The 21,129-nt window shown below is 37.9% G+C and overlaps 1 protein-coding gene across 11 annotated transcripts in view; it reads right to left on the reverse strand.

The window, feature by feature from the left end:
• Positions 1–8,105: 8,105 nt before the first annotated feature.
• gab1 (GRB2 associated binding protein 1) overlaps positions 8,106–21,129 on the reverse strand; it is a 64,066-nt gene continuing 51,042 nt past the window's right edge. For 7 of the 11 annotated variants that reach the window (XM_023333395.1, XM_023333394.1, XM_023333393.1 and 4 more), the window contains 6 exons: positions 20,236–20,536; positions 16,721–16,813; positions 14,028–14,121; positions 13,489–13,612; positions 10,638–10,766; positions 8,106–10,550 (listed from right to left, as the gene is read on the reverse strand). In XM_023333395.1, the coding sequence (XP_023189163.1) occupies positions 10,392–10,550; positions 10,638–10,766; positions 13,489–13,612; positions 14,028–14,121; positions 16,721–16,813; positions 20,236–20,536 (900 nt within the window). In that variant the 3' untranslated portion in view covers positions 8,106–10,391. Of the gene's footprint in view, positions 10,551–10,637; positions 10,767–11,890; positions 11,967–13,488; positions 13,613–14,027; positions 14,122–16,720; positions 16,814–20,235; positions 20,537–21,129 lie in introns of those variants that run through there. The other 4 variants (XM_023333398.1, XM_023333397.1, XM_023333396.1 and 1 more) reach the window with 3 other exon arrangements.

The following is a 21,129-nucleotide window of genomic DNA, read 5'->3' on the forward strand; positions in this document are numbered from 1 at the left end:
CCCTCAGCAGCAAAGGCCTGTTAAAAACACTTCACTTCATCAGATATGAGCGACCTCATATCTGATGAGGTGCCAGCTTTTCAGCCGGGGTGTCCAAGTTACAAAGTACTGTTACTTAATTCCAATTACAATGATCTATGGTGTACAAGAGTGAATGGTAGGATGCTGCAGTCTGGTAAAGGCTAAAAGCAATCCCACACGGCTTCTAACAGGAGATATTTGAGGAGGAAGAATCCACTTCATCAAACCGTTTCTCACAATCAGCCATGTTTTGTTTCAACGCTTTTTATCCAACAACAGGGGAGGAAAAACACACAGTACACTTGGACTTTGACTGGGCCATATTAACACGTGTTTATGCTTTGATCTAGGCCGGGGATGTCCAAACCTTTTGCCACGTAGGCCAAAATCATCGAGTCACAGTGACATGTACTTTTTTTAATCAATAGTAAAAAATTATTGACTTTAAAAGACTCCTATATTTACCTGAAAAGTGACTTGTAAGTTGGTTCTGTTTTATTTTCAGTGTACTAAGATATTTGCAATAGAAACTAGAGAAAATACTTGGGCATAATTTTTAGCGTACACCTTGCGGATTTTAGTTTCTACGGTAACTGGTTGCCGTTGGGTATCTAATTACAAACACTTCACCTTTGCAAAAAACAAAATCTGAAAACCATGCACTTTTCCCGCACTAGCTACATCTTTATAAAAGCTCATTTTAAATCAGCATTAAAAGATTTGTTGCTAAATTACACGCCAACCTATTGCCTTGCTTACAGCAGCTGAATTATTTTCCCTTCATGTTCAGATTCTTGCTGGTGCTTGTACTTACTATGCTCCTCGGATAAGCATTTACAGTAAGTTAATAAACATCCTGAGTGAGATTTTCTCCTGGCCACGGTGTGACACGAGCCCTGCTGACACGCTGTCAGCCTGGGAAGCTTTTCTTAAGATGCTGTGTAGGACAAGCAGCTGCAGAGATGAACAGCTGACGCTTCACAAAGCAAAAAGTGGCGACAGAGGCAGAAACAAATCCAGACACACCCCAGAGCAGGTCTGTGGATAGAAACGCCAGCAGTCCTCTGGAGGCTATGAATCAAAGCCTGGGACATCAATATGCGCAGCTTAAAGGTTCACCTTCTTCTGGGATTGGTTAAGCTGAGGGGTAAGCAAATCTTTTTCATGAAACACTGAACTCCTGGGCAACGTTTAGACCTGTGGTGCCTGGAATAACTGCTGTTAGCCTAAGCATGATAGCGCATTATCAGAAGGGATAAATTTAGTATCGTCTTCAGGCAAACTCCTTAAGCTATTAAAAATTAATAGTACCTCATTATACAGTGCGAAGTTAGTATCTGGAGCAACATAATGTGCAGTTTTATTCTCACTAGTACACTAATCATCAGCTAAGTTAATGAACCTGCACCAATGTGCAGTAAATGCAGTGAAACTGAAGTGGCAATGATGAAAATCACAAGCTGAATTATAGTTTTATGTTCAATTCTGCTTCCTAAATACAATTACCTCTCTTACCTTGGCTCTAACGGTTTTACTACTCCAAATATCTGCTGATGACATTGCAGCCTCACACAAAAACCCAATCCTCATACCTTTGCTAAATCTGATTAGAGACAGCTTTGGAGCCGAGGGGAAGGAGAGGAGGTTTCAGAATCGTTTTTTCCCCTCCCTGTGGCCTGTTGCCAGGAGGCAGGATATGAAGTATAATTTCAAAAACATGGCAGTGGAGGCCATATTGCCACAGAGCGCTTGGAACATGCACATGCTGACGGACAGAGCGATGGGTGACTTTGATATAGAAAACATGCTTCCTTCGTCATGTACAGGAAAATATTTGAACAGAGTGAAGAGGCTGTGATGCAGGATTCAACCTCTGGAAGAAAAATATGGAATTATGACAATGAAAAAGTATTCCCTCTTTCTCTGATCATCAAACTGATTTTTATATCAAAGAGTTCAATCAAAACAAAATTAATTTCTTAAATGATACTCCTATGGGGAAAAGAGATAGCAAAACTATTCTAATAATATGTGGAAATCTAATTGCAATCTAAATCTACTAATACTGTATGTTCTGCCAATCTGAGTGGCAACAACCAACAAGTGTTCGTAAAAACTGCTGGTCAGTGTTTTAGATTGCTGTGTAGAAATCCTGGCCTACTTTTCTTTGCAGAATTGTTTTATTTCAGTCAAAGAAGATGATTTTCAAACACATACAGCATCATAACACAGGATTTTAGTGAAATTTAAGTCGAAAGTTTGACTAGGTCACCTGGAAACCTTTACTTTCAGAGGTCGACTTCCTGGTGCGTTTTGAATCATTGGACTTGAGCAAGCAGTCACAAACTGATGGGTGGACATTTTCCTTCAGGGATTTTTGGTGGAGCTCTGTCTTCTCAAACCCACATTACAAAAACACAAACTCTGATCAAGTATTTTTGTATAGTTTCTAGTGCAAAAATTTAAGTACATTTGAAATGAGACAAATCCAACTTACAAGTAACTTTTCTGTAAAATATAGAAGTTTGCTTAAAGTCAATAATTCATCAATATTTATGAAAAAGTATTAGTTATACTGCATGATTATTTCACTTATAACAAGACATTTTTACCATGTTATAAGTGAAATAATCTGCCAGTGAAATGAATGAAAAATCAATATAAAACAAGCTCCAATATCTTGAGAAAAAGTTACTTATAAGTTAGTTTTGTCTTATTTCAAATATACTTAAATATTTGCACAAGAAAATAGACCAAGAAGTCCTGGTAACAGATGGCTGCTCGTACTCTTCCAAAACTTCTGATGAAATAAATTGTAAAAATACATTTGTTACCATTAATACAAGATGAATTTTTTGACCAGCTTAGTGAAATTGAAGACGGACACATTGCTATTGCTGCAATGGCTTTATTATAAGTTCAGTTATGCTAGCGTGTTTTCATGGCGACAAGCTGTTAAGCTTAGTTTGAGTGTATTTCTTGGACTGAATAGGAAATAAATTAATAGGAAACCTACGCTGCTCTTGACTTGTTGATCTGCATTGTTTTCTTGTCAGGCTTATCCAGGTCTAATAATTAAACAACGCTGGGCAGCTGCCAGAGGAGCTGGACAAAGGGAAAATATCGATTTCTGTCCGAACAGAACAAAAAACAAAAAGTCATGGACCTGGACTCTGTGAGCGCTGTTGTTATGTTGAGGAGTTGGGGGTGGGGAGGTTGGCCCTTAATATAATTAGAGGTCTGAAACAGGGACAGAGGGAAGAAAGCTGGAGAGTAACAAGACAAAGAGCGGCTGCAGATAAATGGTGGACCACATGAGAGGTTGATTGGATGAGAACAATTTAACAAGCAGCTGCAAAGACTGGAAGATCAGCCCGAGTGGCAGATATGGTAGAGCTCGATGCAGGCCTGCCAGGAAGTGGACTGTAATGACGTGCGTCTGATTGGCTGCACTTTGATTTCAAACAGCCCACAGGAGATTAAACACCAGTTTAGATTCAGCTGCAGATACAAACGGCTCCTATTTTAGTGTTTCTATTGGGAGGATTGCAGGTGTGTTTTTGTGTGTAAAGGCGTTTAGTTAGACAAATGAGACAAATCTGGGAGTGTCAGAAATTGGCAGCGGTGTTGATTATGATCAATTTTGTGCAAAGATGTTTGAAAGTTTTATATTTCCTAACCCATAAAGACAGTTTGGTAGATTTATGGTAAATATAGATTACTCATAGAAATCAAATAACAATATTAATTCAATTTTTAATACATATTTTATGGGCATCAATGGCATAGAAAATTCAGCTATCACATTATTTATTTTTAAAAGAAAATGGTTGGAAAAACATCTCACTAAAATACAGAATCGGCGCAAGATTTTTTTCAGTTACCAAAAACTCAAGTAAAATTATGCATAAGAATATTTAGAGAGGCTGTGGGATGAATCTGGAGTACCCAGAGAGAACCCACACGAAGAACATGAAAACTCCACCGGCTTGGATTTGAATTTAGGACTTTCTTGATGCAAGGTAACAGTGATGCCACCTGCTCCACCTTTTAACTTCAGAATAACTAATTTAGTTCTTGTTAAATTTTCACTGCTCTTTCTTCCAGTGTAAAACGTTTTTTTCGGTGCATCTTTGATTTGCAACATTTGTGCCCCTGCATTAATTTTTAGAGAAAAAGCTCTTTCAGTCTGGAAAAAATAAACGTACAGTGCTGCCATTTCATTCAGACTAAAGGTATAAATAAATATCCATATTCCAGTATCTTGTGAACTACCTCCAGTTTATTCTGTGAACGCTCCAGTCCACAATTAGCCCAGAGCATACGCCAAATGCCCCTGAACATGTGTACAACTGTTACAAGCCCCATAAGACACGGCACCTTAAAGCCTGCTCCCATCAGTCCAGACAGATGTCAAAGCTCCACCCAATAAAGCTGACTGGCTTCCTTCTGCCCTGGAAAAAGCTCTCAGTTTGCCTCATAATTATTCTGCTGGCCCTGTTAAGAAGCCAGAGACTCACTGCCTCGCTTCTTCTTCATCTTTCTTTCTTTCTTTCTTTCTTTCTTTCTTTCTTTCTTTCTTTCTTTCTTTCTTTCTTTCTTTCTTTCTTTCTTTCTGTGCCTCGTTCCTCAGACAGAGCCAAAGATGGTGCAGAGAGGCTAACTGGTCTGCAACACCACATACCTACCACATTGTGCCATGGTGTATTAGGGCTACTGCAGATATACAAAAAGAAGAGTTAAATTTCAACCAAAAAACTCAGGAGTATTGAAATAATTCTCAAATGTTTTCTAGGAAAAAATGGAAATTTCTGAGCTCCAAAATCCAAAGATTTTCTAGAAAAAACAAGAACATTTTGGGATTAATCTCTGAAATTAAGAAAAAAAAACTTTTTTCTTTCAATTTAAAAAAACCCTCACAAATTCAGAAACTCAGAAATTTTCAAGCGTTTTTTTTTATTATTTTTTTTACTTTTGCCACTGAAATTTCCGGGGGGTTTTCTTTCAAAATTTTGAGATTAATAATATTGTTGTAGCAAATTTCCAACTTTTGAAACTCGGACATTTCCAGATTAATCTCAAATTTCTGAGTTGTTTTTTCTTTTTTTTTTTTTTTGGCAGAAATGCATTACTTTTTTTTTTCTATCTGCAATGCCATCGTAATATGCATTACGTATTACGTTGCATTACTATGCATTACTAATATGCCATCAGTTAGGAGTGGTGTGAAAATGGGTGTGGGCTACAGACGACGCAAAACGGCGCCTGTAGCATCACAGGGGGCGCCAAAAATATGGCTGAAGAATAATTTCTATCCGGCATGTTTATGTATGTGTAAATTGTGTAAATCATGTGATCTATACTGTCCGCATGTAGACTGGACAGTACAAAGTAGCACCCCTGTGTGTATGCAGCAATCAGACAGGCTCCAACTGGGTTTTAATGCTCAGCATCTCTTTGCTGTCACACACGCATAGAGCAATTGAGATGCTCATTCTTCTACAAGACAACTGCTTAAAGGTTTTCAGTGAGTAAAAGCTGTTGACGCGTCTCCCAAACGCTTTGCATTTGCCTAAAAGCATGACAAACAGAAGAGCTGGCAGGTCTCTAACAGCATGCAGTAATGACTTGGAATTTCAGTCATTGCTGTTGGAGAGGTGGGGATGCTTCCTCACAATTTGGATGAGTGAATCACGAGTTCTTAAGTGCAAGAGGCAATCTAGATAAAATGTTAACCGGTGGGGAAGAGGATGCACGTCGTGTCCTGGCGGTCAAGAATCAGGTACAAAAAAAATAGCCGTGGTTTGAACAGTTGGACCCTTTGCATGAGCGCAGATGATGACATTAGAAGCATTCTACGTAATTCCACTGCATTTGGCAGTAAAAGCAGCGAGAAACGTGAAAGTTTGAAATGAAAATGTTAAGTGCGTAAAAAAATGTCAAGTTTCAGATGAACAAAGCGTGAAGTAACATTTGCAACCAGCAGCAATTACAGCACAACACCAAGGTAAGCGTGACATTTTCATTAATGGAGGTGTTTGCAGAGTGATTAGGAGGATTCATGCCTGTAGTGTAAGGAAATGGCAGATTTACATATATGGGCATGCCTCATTGTGCTGAGTACAAAAGATTCATAGGATTATATGTGGTTATTAAGCCAGTTAACCCATATGGGGAGTTTTATACTGGGAGATACGATTTATCCATAAATCCTTGATAATTAGCCAGTAGAGGGAGTTATTGATCAAGTAAAACCAAGAAATTGACATAAATCTTTATTTAAAAAAAAAATAGAACAAGATAATTTCCTTAAAGCAATGGGTGTCAATTATAGGGCTGCAGCTAACAATTATTTTAGTAATTTATTATTCTACGGATTATTTTGATGTTTAATTGATTACTCAGATAAAAAAAATTGGCACATTTGCAGATTTTTAATTCGACCACTTAAACCTTTTTCCACAATATTTGAAATACATTAAAAGATGCAAATAATTAAATTACTACTGAATTTAAAAAATGCAATAACAGCCTTCTTTTTTTGAAAGGTTTGATCAGGATGCATCTGCAGCTAAAAATACCATCTGTTGGTTATTTTTGGATATTGGTATCAAAAGTTGCTTAATAGGAGGTTTTTTTTACTGAGTTTGAACCAGGTGAAGCTAAAAATGCCACTTAGTTGACAATTATTTCAAAAATTGATTATTCACAATTAATTCAATTAATTGTTTCAGCCCTAGTCAATTTCCAGCAGCACAATCTGGAGGTCTTTTTTATGTTATTCTTATTTAAATAAGTAATTATGTTATGAGGTATTAGTCAGATGAATAATATTAAAGCAGAAATACATGACTCCTGGTGAAAAGAATAATTAAAAATGAAGTGTTTTTTTTTTTTTCAGGTTGCTTGCTTTAAAATTCAAATTTGCCCGTTGAACATTTAAAGTAAAGAACATTGGTAATTATCGTTTCTGAAAAAGCTACTAAAAAGCGTCTAGCAGCAGCCTGGCCTGCAAACATTTAGACTGAAGGAGGTGGGAATAACTCAGCGCTGAACGGCCGTGAGGAAGAGAACAGAGGAGGCAAACCGGGAACAACAAGCAACAGCTCCATCCAGTGGTCAGCAAGGGAAGCATTTCAAATTCACTGAGCCAAACGTGAGATTTTAATATAGGAATATGCTTTAAAGTGTAAAGAGACAGAAATCTGCATATTGCCCTGCAACAACTGCTATAAAGTGTAAGGTAAGTGAAACTACACTGGAGGTTTATTTAAACAGATTCAATCTTATTTGTTGTTTGGTAGGTTGGATCATTTTCTCTACATATAAATAATTGACAACTAAATCAGTGGCAGTAAATCCCACTTATATTTTAAAAATATGTATATAAAATCACCCGTTTGACATAACTCAGCGAGACATTAAAGAAATTAAGGCATATTTCCTTGCTACAGCTTTGACTAATATGTCATTAGTGAAAGTATCAAAATATTGAGTCAGGATCTTTTCAGATTTTCATTTCTATAAAGCAAAAACAAACAATTAGATAAGCAATTACTATTTAAACTATCTCAACTGTGAAGTATGGGGGTGGCAGCATCATGTTGTGGGACCGTTTTGCTGCAGGAGGAACTGGTGCACTTCACAAAATAGATGTCACAACGAAAGATTATGTGGAAATATTAACCCAACATCTAAAGGCATCAGCCTTAGGAAGTAAAAGCTCGGGCAACACAGTGGGTCAAAGTTCAAAGGCAATGGTAGCAAATACTGAGGAAATTGATGTAAACTTTTGATTTTTAAGGCATTAATAAATCTGACATTTTCTCTCATTATTGTGGCATTTCACTAGAAATAATTGCAGTCATTCTAACTGACCTGAAACAAGATTTATCAGTCTGATTTAACTTAAGACAGTGGGAAAAAAGTAAAATAAGATCGTTTTAATTTGGCATATTTATGTCAATTGTATGTCACTGCTCTGTTTTGGTCTATCACATCAAGGGCCTTAAAGTAGGAAAAGTAAGCAGAGATTTAATGTTTACTGAATGCTGTGCTAAAAAAAACAAACGACAAACCAGAGGTAAGATGATGGTTTTTATTAGTTCAGTTTTCAAATTTTAATTTTCACTTGAGATTCGTTAGAAAACATCATCAGTTCTGCAGCCTGCATCACAAAGAACCTGCAACACGGAAAGACGGAAGTCAAAGGAAAATGACTCTGTAGGTAGGTCTTTTAAGAGATATGTGTTAATACAGCTGATGGCAAACTATTTACAGCAACAGTTTGATTTTATGGTAGCAACATGCTTGGGATTTCTCAGGGAGAGATGATGATGATGGGCTTAGTAAAGCCAGATGTATGGAGGCAGAATATTTCAGCTGTTTTAGAGCCATCTAGTTGAGGCAGTCAATTTCTCAAAACTTTGTGCCAGTTCAGTTTAAAATAAATTAAACTCACGAGCAGAAAGACGAGCAGAAGAGAAAGGAGAAATGGATTTCTGACTCTTAATTTCTCAGCGGATGTCAAACTAAACTCCAGCTAATGTTCCCCCATTTGAATCAAGAATACTGAGCGAAAACCGGTCATGACGTCGACACGATGAAATTACTCCAGAAATAAATTAGAGAAGGAAAGTTGCATTAGTGTACATTTATAAAAAAAAAAAAATAAGTACCTGATTTTCTCTCTGTGACCCCGCTGTAATGCCTTTGCATAACTTATAGAAAACTTGTCACACTCTTTAAAAACTCAGTCATCATTCATTAAATCACAATCCTGAAAACCATCGAAGACCGGTAAAGAATTCCACCCTGCAGAATCCGATTACCTTCGAGTCAAAAACACGGTGGAGATTTCATACAAATAAAAAGGACACTTTTTTTTCCTGTCTATATACACAAAACACTTCTGTACAGTTTTTCACTTCCAGAAACAGACAGAAACTTTCCCACTTACAGAACAAATGGAAATCTGATCGGATTCAGTGATTAAAATTTAAGTAAATCTAAAGCTTACTTTTAGCACTTGGTTATGTTCGACTGCCTTTGAATTCCAAGAATCGGTCCATCATACGGGATCCGGGTTTAACGCATCAACTCTGGATCCTGCTTGGAGTCGACGTGAGGCTGATCTGATCTACGATGCTTTGCAAAAATATTCAGACGTCTAAATCTTTTCACATTTTGTCAGATTGCAGGGTATTTTACTGGAAATTTATATAATAGACTGCAACGATGTAATGCATAATTGTGAAGCGGAACATGGTTTAAAAATATTTTTTTTTTGACAAAAAAATCAGAAAAGTGTGGAGTGCATTTGGACTCCACACTTTCAGGACTTCCCTCCACAACACAGCTGCACTCACACTGACTTGGCAGACATTTTATTCGAAGGAATGAGTATCAAACTGAGAACCTCAACTCACTCAATTTCCTGTACATGATACATCCAGAGCAACAACTTGCCATCAGGAAAAACTAAATTCGTATTTAAAGAGGTTTATTAGAGAACATCAGAGGAGGTTCAGAGGTTTGAAGGATTAAGTAATAGTGTAATTTCCCATTAATAAGCATTATTCAATGCTCTAACTAAGCAGCTGCAAAACTACCAAAACATGGTAGTTTTGCCATGTTTTGGCAAAACTACCATGCCAAAACATGGCCAGCCTCAAAAACTCACAGGTCGAAAACAAGACAGCAGAGATCAAAAGCTCATTTTCTTTCCGCTCCACAATTATGCACTAATTTGTGTCGGTTTACCACATAAAAACTCAATAAAAAATACTTTCAGGTTTGTGGTTTAGCCTGACAGGATGTGGAAAAGTTCTCCGGGTGTGAATATTTTTGCAAGGCGCTACATTTGGCGTACATTAAAAAGTAAAAATAGTGTGGAATAAAACCTCCCCCAGATAAAAACACCAGAAACTGAAAATTCAACACTGTTAAACCTGCGCTGCTATTTAGTACAGTTGCATTCGCAAGGAGTCGTGATTATGTTGTCATGGGATTTCATTTACACCTCAAAAGCAACGCCTAACAGCTTTACAACGAAAGGAAATGTTAACGCTGGATTAGCCAACAGGTGTCGGGACAGACGAGTGGAAAAACAGCCCTTAATCCTCATCGAAGGCAGTGAATGTTTAAAGTTCATAGTCTGTTTAAGTCAAACCCCAGAAAGACAAGTTCAGTTCATATGCCTGCTTTCATGGGGCATAAAGCTTATTCATGGCCCGCGTCGCGCGAGAAGACGGACACACGCGTTCTGCTGGGCCTGACGTCAGATGAGCCACCGGCTCTCGTTCTGTGGAAAGCGTCCCAGGCCCGGCAGCCTGGAGGTTCAGAAGGTGGGTTGGTGGTCTGGAACGGGCTCATTTGGGTGCTTTGGAGAGGGTATCTGTCTCTGTGAATACGCGGTCTTCACTCCATGCCTCCCTGGTGCTCTTCAGGGCTTGTGTGCGTTGTTGGTCCACAACCACGTAGTCAACACGCTCGTCTGATGCAGAAATGCCGGTTCCATTGTTTTTCATCTGAGAAAGCACAAAGCGGTCCGAAAATAAATACATGTAAGCTCCTAGAACGCAAAAAACAACGTGGTGGTGGTGGGGAGCGCCTACCTTCCGAGGTGGGGTAGACTTGCCAGATTCAAGATCCAAATCCAAGTACTCCACCTGTTTATCTCCTTTGGGCTTCACCATGGGGCTACTCCCACCATCCACAGGCAATGGTGCCGCCATCTTCATCATCTGCGTGAGCCGGGACAAGTTTGGTTTTGTCCTCGCCAAACACAGTAAAAGCTCAAATCCAAATGAACTAATGTGTTGTCACAAAACCCAAAATTCTTTAGGATTCATTCCAGTTAACAAAACATAACTGGTGCAAAACCAAAGTTGCCAGTTTGTTCACTTTTAAGGTGTTCTGATTTATCAAGACACAATTTTAACAATAAATTAGCAAGAAACGTTTAGCAAGACCTTCACACTGGATGGAGACTCTATACCGGTGTTAAAGGCGACCCGTTATGTTTCCTTAAACACGTCAGAATAGGTCCAGGAGCTACACAAACCATGTTCATTGCATAGTTTTTGTTTTTTGGGGGGCACAAAATCATTGTTAGACAGTGAGATTTTAGTCTGCCTATTTTGAGCTCCTGTTTATTTATTTTATATTTTTTAAGAGCTTGGCCTATTTTAGATGCAGTAGATACCAAAATGGAAGTACAAAAACTTCCAAAATGTGAATTTTGTATAATAGGTCCCTTTTAATGCCCCACCTTCAAGACCCAGCTGGAAAGTCTAGGTCTTTCCAGGACTTTGTAAAATCTTGCAAAATTAAAAATACCCAGGCTCCCTGTTACTCATGCAGATTAATGTTTGATGTGGCAAAAAAGGTTTTCTGATATTTAGCAAATAGAAATAATTTTGATAATTCTAAATAACCTAAAGCAAGAAAAGTTTGTTTGGATTTAACTTCAGAAAGTGAGAAAAAAGTTGAATGTGTCTTTTATTCAGTGTATTTATACTGATAAAATAAAACAAAAGAAAAAAGAATTGTGGTTTTGTGACAACTCAAACACATGTTGGGTCTAAACGTAGCGTTAATTCTGCACTACAAGTACGGTGGAAACATTAGATCTAGGATGAGACAAAACTAGAACATAACTATTAAAGAAAGTGGTGGAAAATATCTAAAAACCCTTACAAAATTCCCCCAAACTCCTCAGTATTCTGGCCACACTGACTGGAAAGTGACGACAACATGGCTAAATCTGTGCAGATTTCTTTGTGATCTGATTGCAACACCTGAAAAGCCCCCCAAAAAACCTCTGGTGTTCTGACAGGGCAAGCCATTCATGCCTAACCCTGCTCACCTCCTCTATGGTGTCAGGTTCCTCCACCTCCCTCTTTACAGGGGTGATGGGGACTGTGCAGTAGAAGGACTCCTCTCTACAGAACGTAAGAAGGGGTGGAAGTAGCAAAGAACGAAGGGGGAAAAAAAGAAAAGCAGATGGTTAAGACCAAGAATGCAGGATAAAGAAAATGGTTGAAGCCAGAGCCGGAGGAAGCCGAGGAAGTGGGAAACTAGAGAAGGGAGGAAATGAACTGAGTGATGAAAGAGCAACAAGACAGCAAACGGTATCAAAGCAAGTAAAAAACTGTTAACAGCAAAAAAAAATGGCTGAGAATAGCAAAGCAAAAACCAAAACAGTAATGTTAAGACGTGGTTATCCACCTCTAGAGCGTTTAAAAAGTGCTTCTTTTCCTAAGAGTTTTCCACATTTTGAAACCACAAACTTTAATCTGTTACTGGGAGTTTATAACCAACACAGAGTAGTGAATAATTGTGAAACGAACAAGACAATGATGCATGGTTATAATTTATTTTACAAATTAATGTCCAGAGATTGGCTGCTCTGGAAATGTCGGCCAATAATGTGTCAGATAGCATTCTGTAAGCAAGTTCCTCAGTTCCCTTTTCTTAAGAATATTTTAGATTAGCTCTGCAAAAGCATGTGAAATATTCTCAAATAATTCCCACAGAAAAATACACTAATATCCATGAAAAGGTGTGGGTAAAAAAAAAAAAAAAAGGCCTCTTCAAACTCTGGACATGAATCAAAATGAGAATCGGTGTCAAGACAAAAAAATTAAGTCATCCAATCTGATTGAAGTTAGTAGATCTACATCAATAACTCAGCTACGACTTCGATAAAACCTTGCTACTTTATGGCTTTGGAGGTTATTGACTCAGAGGTCTGAAAATCTTTAGATTTCCATTTGTAAAAGAAAAAACAAACAAAAAAAACATTAAAACCTATTTATCATTTTTCACTTTGTTGTGCTACTTTGCGTTGGTCTTCCACATGAAATAAAATAAAATAAAATTTAAAAAAAGCATAAAATCCACATTAAATAATTGAAGTTTGTTGGTGTAATGCAACAAATTATGGAAATATTGAAAAGTTGGTTACTTCTGCAAGGCACTGGGTGTAGTTCTCTCAATGTTTCAGCATTATTTCATATTTGGTTTCATTTTGCTTCATAATTGAACAATAAAACTGAAAATATCTGTAAAAGTAAAAGAAAAATAAGGTGTAAAGAAGGCAGAGGAGGGCAAAAGGAAACTGCAAAGAAAAGAGTCAAGGTGGCGAGGAGTCCATCTGCAGGAGTCAGTGTTTTATCCACACTCACTATTATCATGTGGGAGAATACATTTCTTAATGTCTTGATGTTTTCTATAAATATTTTGACGTAGCAATTCATTCTCAAAGTCTTGCTAAAATTCCAGCTGCTTTAATGGAGCAGGCGTAAAAAAATATCTGCAGAGGTTGTTACTTTATGTTTACTCCATTATATAAACAATAAAAAGCAAAGTTTTCTGCAGATTTTATAATTAAAGTTTATTTTATTTAAAGCAAATCTTCTAATGCATGTTTTTGGATTCAGAGAATAAATGTGTGTTACATACTGGTTCGTCTGTGGGTAAATTAGGGTCCATTTCTACATAATTCTCTGCAATGTCCTCGGAGTCAGTGCTGGAGGCCGTGCTATGCACTGACGAGGGTCTCGCCGGCATTGGAAACCTAGAGAGACTGGGCAGCATTCACAATGTTTACACACCAACTTTGAAGCAAATGCACCAAATAAAAGCACAGATGTAGACCTCATCTCTGACTGACTTCAATGTGAAGCAGCTTGGAGGCAGATCCAGGATCCTGTTTGTATGAGCAGTGCTACTTTGGTCAAACAGTAACTACAGTAATGCATACAGTGTTAGAGTTTACTTCTTTAGTGATCCACTAAAATAAAAGGGCACATTCTCACTAGGCTCTGTTTAACTCATGGAAGCTGGATTCTGTGTTTAAAAAGTAAGATGGACAAAATGTTTTCTTTTGGTGTTCGAGTGGCAGAGGAGAGCAGAGCAGTGAGAACATGCCCTTTGGTGTTAGCAAAATGTAAAACTATGTAAAAAAAAACAAACTAATGTCAAACATCTTAGATACTTACTCTCTAGCAAATGAGCGTGTGACAGGTGAGCGGACAGGTGTGCAGGGCTCCTCCCATTCTGGTAGTGGTTTGATCTCTAATGGTGCAGGTCTTCCTAAACCAAACAAATGCACACCTTTCAGTCCCTGCTCCTCATCAATCCAGCACGAAAACAAATTATCGCTATGGTAACAGTATCCCACATCAGGAATGGCAATAAAATAGTGGAGGAATGTAAAATGTATCATAGTACACCCCCTTAAACTATAGCTTTGTTGAAGAACCTTTTAATTAGAGCAGAGGTGCAAAATATATGTTTCCAATCTGCATCACAGTATAAATCTATGAATATTGCATACATATTCATTAAAAGTTTACCTTTATTCATTTTTTTTGTCACCATAAAAAAGAAATGTCAAATTGCAATACATTAGAATTAGCTGTGTAGAGGGTAAATGTAAGCAGTAACATTTACGTGTGTAACTTTTTTTTTTTTTTTTCAATTAGTACTTTCAGGAGTACGTTACAGCAGTGGTCCCCAACCCAACTGGTACCGATCGGCACAAGAAATAGTTAAATATTTCTGTTTTATGTATTATGTGAGTCTGGAAGAGCTTTTATTTTGAAAATCCTTTAACCGGATTCTCTCGGTTACGTCTTGTGCGCCAAGATTGAGCCCACAAGCAGCAAAATGAGTAAGAAACAGATCAGATTATTTGGAAAGTTTCTTTGCAAATGGGAAAAGGCCCAGAGAAGAGACAGGAGGATGGATTTATCCCGGTAGGTGATTCTCACGTTCCAAGCTCTGCATGACATGCGGCGACCGGCTGTTAATGAGGCAATGAAGCTTCAAACTGCTTCGCTACTTAGAGAAAAAGGAATACCCTGCGCGTCACTCCGGGAGTTATTGTTTCCCTTTATTCTCCCAGACGGGAGCGTCTCGTTGCAGAGAAACAAGCGCAGGGCTCCCATTAATTGGTCATTATCATGAGTTAAAATTTTCATGAAAGTAAAATGTTCGTTTTTGTGGCACATCTGTATCTTATTTTGAAGGGATATGTAAACGTTACCATAGAGACCAGATAGAGTTAGGGCAGTGGTCGAGACGAGAACAGAGGCTCGTGAGTTTTAGGTCTGGTTCACACGATTTAAGGATCGTCGGCCGATTTTCCAAACCTCTGTGACCACAGAGCCGATAAAAGTCCAACAGGTTCGATCGGTTCGTGTGTCCAGCCACACAGCAGGAGCAACACACCACACCAGAACCGATTTCACTCCTGAACATCCCGATTCCTGAAGAAAATCCCATAAAACCCCAACATACCATACGTGAATTTAGAGCAACAAACATGTCCGACAATGTAGAAGCAGTAGTGATAGTTTGTAGACTCGTTTTAAGCGATAAAAGACGTAACAAAAAGAAAAACGTTGGATGAAAGACTGTGGGAGCAGCCGCTCTATGTGCTGAACTTCGCACTAAACCGGACTCTCGGTTGCGCCATGTCAGCTGTTTGGGATTCCCCACCGTGCTTACGTCACCGCGCTTTCCTGTCACATTCAACAGGTTGCGTCAGGGAAAACCCCACACTCTGCGATAAAAGGGCCAAGACAATCAAACATGTTGAATGTGCCCGATGTTAGACGGGATCGGTCCGACGTTCCACACTGACAGGATAATCGTACGATTATCACAAGCGACAATCTTAGAACTCGGAAAGGTCTAAGATTGTCATTAGGGGAAAATCGGGACAAAAAAATGTAAAATTGTGTCATGTGACCTCCTTCCCCACCAGTCCCCTGGGGCCGCAGTAAAATTGCCAAGCCTTGACCGGTCCGCCGTGATAAAAAGGTTGGGGACCACTGCGGTTACAGCACCATATATTTCATATTTACTTGAGAAATGTTATAAAGTATCGCTACTCTTGCAGTAAAGTTTCTCTAAACTTGACCCAGTGCAAATAACTTCACTCCATGAAGTACAAACATGTTACAACCAAAAATAAACCAGACACAGACCTACAATTTGTCAAAGTGAGACCTCTTGTTGTACTCAAACTCTGTTGTTCTAATGTCTTATTTGTTTCTTCTGCATAAAATTTATTTTGTAATGTTTTAAATTTTTTCCATTTTACCACAATTTGCACATTAGTATATTTTTTGTAAGTCTGATTTAATCAGATGTTATTATCAGATCATAACATTTTTACTCTCACTCTCTTATGCTGGAATAGAAACCATGTATACGATATAAAGGCATGTGAGTGAAAATGATGGCCATGCATGGCTTCCTCTCTAAGATCATATCTTTGTTCAATTTCCTCCTGCAGAGCTATCTGTTATTTTCCAAAAGCATGCATGTGTTTTAGTACCAATAAAAATCTGATTGTTGTCTGTTAATGTGTTTTGTGTCAACAAAATGTAATTTTTAAACAAAAATGTTAGTATTTGATTGTGCTAAAACGTAATGTTAGGGAGTATTTTGTGGAACACATGAAATCCAAAGTGAATGAAGACCACATTCCAAGAATATCCTGCAAACATTTTAAGTTAGACTGGATTAGTCAATCAAAGTGACATTTCTCTGAATCAAAGCCCTAGATGATAAGAGGAAAGATCCCACAATTTAACTCTAAAAGCATGCAGATGGATGAAGTGTTGTATGCAGAGGTCAAAGAAGTTTCAGACACACAAACAGTTCGATGGCGTGTACGTACCCTTGCGTCGTCCCCTCGGGAATTCACCTACGGTTTGAGAGTCGGTTCGCTCTAAACCGACAACCTTTGCTCTTATTATTTTAGGACTCTGACCTGATTGGTGAAAGAAGACTTTGCTCATTATATAAAAAAGGGGGTGATCACAACAATTAAGCCCTAAAGTAAGAAATATTCTGCCATGCAAAACAAAAGACATAACTTTGCTGCACAGTGAAGCTTCGCCCTCACTCACAACCATTTATTTATTTTCCAGCAGCACAAATCAAGAGAGCGATTGTCATGACAACAGCGGGACCAAACTACCCGACATGCAACTCACTCCATGCAGCACGGCTTCCCACACAAAGACTGACATCACAGCTGTGCATGCACGATTGGCTGTGTGGACGAGTACACGGAGAAATCAGGTCATGTTGAGAAGAACAACACACAGATCTGCAGCAGGGTGAAGTGCAATGTTAGAAAACTAGGAGGATTTCACTTCAACACACTGAGCAGAACATTTCTGGAAGGGTGGGGTCATTTAAACAGAGCTACAGTTTCAAACATTTTTGATGGAATTACATAGAAATTCAGCTGGCACTGAATTCCTGTTGAATCCTTGGAGAAAGGAGGATAAATGGACAGGTGGGGATTTATAGACAGAAAAAACTATTTCTCATGGCCGATAATAAAATTATAATAACCAGTAAGAATTTAAGCTGGTATTTTTATGCTCAATGCCCGAATAAATGCATTAGTTAACTTGTTTTAGCCTTGTGTCTAATATGAATATATTTATAGCTGAAACAACAAATTGTATTAATCGATTGTTGAAATAACCAACAACTAATTTAGTCATCGATTAATCAATAACTAGAGTATACTGTCTCAAAAAAAGCCACTTGCTGAAAGAAAAACGTATTCAGCCAAAACTATACAAAAATATATACATTTTGGATTTAAGATAAAAATTTAAAAAACTTTGAAAATATGTTCAACCCAAAACTTTAGTGGCAAAGTTTTATCTTCACCTGGTTCAAATTCTGTTAAATAAAATCTTCAATTAATCACCTTTTGCTACCCAATTATTAATCAGTTAATTGAAAAAATTTGTCAACAATTAGCCCTTCACCATAATGATGTTAAGTCAAGCAGGAGGGCTGAGCTTTTCACATTATGAAAAGCACATTTTCTAGCTGCACATATATCCTTTGCTACAAAAGCGTTCATTAAAGGAATGATATGTTGAAAATAAACATTTTATTACCTATTTAGAAAAGGAATTAAATTATTTGCATCATTTAATGTTTATCCAAGATTCTTTAAAAAATGTTTAATTGGTTAAATGAAAAATCTGCAAAATGTGTCAATTTTTTTAATCTGATTGTCAAAATAGTCGATAGATTAATCAATCACTAAAACAATTATTAGTTGCAGCCTTATATATATTAACATATGAAAATAATATCTGAAAGTGCTGTAAACATGAACGTTTAGCCTCCTTTCAAAATCCTCTCCACTGGGCATGGGGGCAACATAACTGGGTTTTTGTTGATTTTTGACTGTTGGTTCAGCTCTTACTGTAGATACGGACAAATTTGGACGAGCAACAAATATCTGCTTCTATAATGCCATGCTCTCCAGTTTTTCCAGTTTTGAGGAGTGGTTCAGAAAAACATTACTCTGAGTCACGTCATAATTGTAACCTGGGAAAACAGGAAGTCAATTACTAATAAGCATGGGTCAGTATGAGTTTCTCTCTGTGTGATGTTGAGTAAAAACATCACAGTAATAACTGCAAAAAATGTTCCAATAGGACTAATTGTTGTTTTTATGTAAAATAGAAATGGAACAATTAATCCTACTCTGGTTGAAAGAGTTGAACATATTATGTGTATTACTATGTTATTTAAAACTTTTTATCTTGCTGTGCTGTTTCTAATCAGATGCAACTACTTCAAATATGAAAATTTATCAATTAGTTTTTGCAGCTTAAGATATTTGAAAAAGCACAAGATTAAAATCTACTTTAGTAAAGAAAAAAAAGTATAAATTATCAATACCAAAATAAAGTAGCAACAAGTGAATTTTATCATAAAATACTGACCATGTTTGATGTTTTAAAGAAATGTAAAAGTTACGTTTTCAGTCAAATCTGATCATCTCACAGCTGCGGAGCTGAAGCATTAAATTATTTGGAGCATAAAAGACTTTTCTTACTTAATGACTTTACCTTGTCACATCTCTGAAAAATCCCCCAGTGAAGTGTTGGGCTGTCTGGTTCAAAGAGCATAAGAAAGGAAAAACTCCTAATTGGGAAGTATTAGCTGGCATGAACCAGCCTAATTTTCAGCTGTGACAATTACAGCCATGGCTTTTGATTAGGCCTGTGTGATGTTTTTTGTCAGTCTTCAATTCACTTTGTCTCTTCTTCCCTTCACTGCTCTCTCCTTCGCTGATCCCAGAGTCAGAATCCCCTTCGCTATCAGGTCTAATCAAAGGACTCAATTGAAATAAAGAGAACAAAAGAGGATGGAGGTGATCTCTCCAGCCTTTGGTTGCTCCGTGGCATTATGACAAGCCTTCTAAAAAGCGCCTTGCAGGGTCTCTCAGAAGCTTGAGTGTATTGAGCTTTTGACAAGGGGTTAAAACTTTATTAAAAAGATGTGGCTAGCAGGAAAGTAATTCACCAGCCTGCTTGGGGACATGCATGCAGAAGAAGAAGTTGGTATTTAAAATACCAGACACAAAGTAAGGAATTTCTCTTCCTACCAACGACATCTGCAGAGCAAAGATAACTTTACTGTGAAAGTTAGAAGTAGGGATGCACCGATCCACTTTTTTCGCTTCCGATACCGATATCTGAGGTTTAATATCAGCCGATACTGATTGGATACAGAAAAGCAGTGCTGAATTCACTTAAAACGTGTTTTTAAGACTCAGACATAAATGTGCTGAATTACAAACTTATTTGATAACTTATCTGATAACTCTGCACACTAAAATACACCAATAGCTTCGCAAGTTTGGCCAAACATCTAGAAACAACTTAAATTTGTTCAGTCGGCGCAAATAGGAGTAGAACAGCAAATGAAATATAAATAATAAAGAAACAGAAACTGACAAAAACAGGTTGGCTACCTTGCTCAAACTTGTAAAAATAAACTGCAACAAACCTCTTTTCAAATGGTTGATAAAATGCAATTATGAATTCTTAATGCAATGTAAAATATCATAACGTCGCTCAGAGTACAAGGCATAGAATTAGACTGAATAGATCTGCCCAATAGACCAGGCACATTGTCACTGATGCCTGATCTAGACTTTTTCTCTAATATCGGTACAGATACATATACAGAATATCAGATTGGTGCATCTCTATTTATTAGACAGTTCTGTGACCATGAAACAGCAGCTGAGTGCGACACAAAGCATTACCAGCTGTAGTGTTAGTTTGATAAACATCTCTATGAAGCAACAACATCCAGGAGAAATCACAACTACGAGTGCATGCACACAGGCTGAGGTCTCACCTTTACGATCAGGCTTGAGGTTTCGGTCCACAGGCGGGGGCTGGCACTCGTTGGGCACCGGCCGGCGGGGCGGGGTCTTCGGACTGGAGCGGAAGCCCATGTGGGCGGGCGGGGGCACCTGTTTTCCCAGGGAGGAGAACTCCATGGTGCTGGGAGTCATGGGGACATAGTTCGTTTCGTGCATTGGCTCGGACAAACTGCCCGAGTGGTGATGCGACGGCGAATTGGCGCTCATGGGGACGTAGTTCTGCTCCACCTCCTCCATAGAGTGGCTGCTCAGCGGCATCATCCCTTTGCTCTTCTGAGGAGCGGAGAACAGATGTGGCTTTTGAGACTAAGATGTGCTTCTACGACTGGTTCACATCTTGAGTCAGAGAAATCAGAAACCGGCTCAGAGACCCTGCTACCTCTGTAGGCCTGTCCCAATAAGCAACAAATCAATTAATCACATGATAAATTAAAACAAGCATTTGCATGATTTATTGTTTTTCTCTTTTCTAAAGACTTATAGATGTTTATAGACTTAATAATTAATTTTATTTGTTGTTTTGTTTATTGATTTTGGATTTTTAAAAAGTCTTCCAGTTCCACTGTTGAATACTCAGTAGAATTTAAAGTTTATTGTTTGAGTGTTCTTGCATTATTCTGCCATTGCCATAAGGTTACTTGAAAATGGTCTCAAAAGAAGAATATTATTGTTTATCACAATAACTTCTGTGACAATTTATCCTCCAGCAAAATTTATTGCGACAGGCCTACCTCTGTGATTATTGGATGATTCTTTCAGAGATTTATAGAGTTGTGTTCAACCAATCAGACCAATCACTGTCTTTAGCAGGAATTATATTTCTACCAGGCAAATATTTACTATCTGTAAGGTAGAAAACAAACAGA

Source organism: Xiphophorus maculatus, chromosome 5 (genome assembly GCF_002775205.1).
Source record: "Xiphophorus maculatus strain JP 163 A chromosome 5, X_maculatus-5.0-male, whole genome shotgun sequence".
Taxonomy (NCBI): Eukaryota; Metazoa; Chordata; class Actinopteri; order Cyprinodontiformes; family Poeciliidae; genus Xiphophorus; species Xiphophorus maculatus.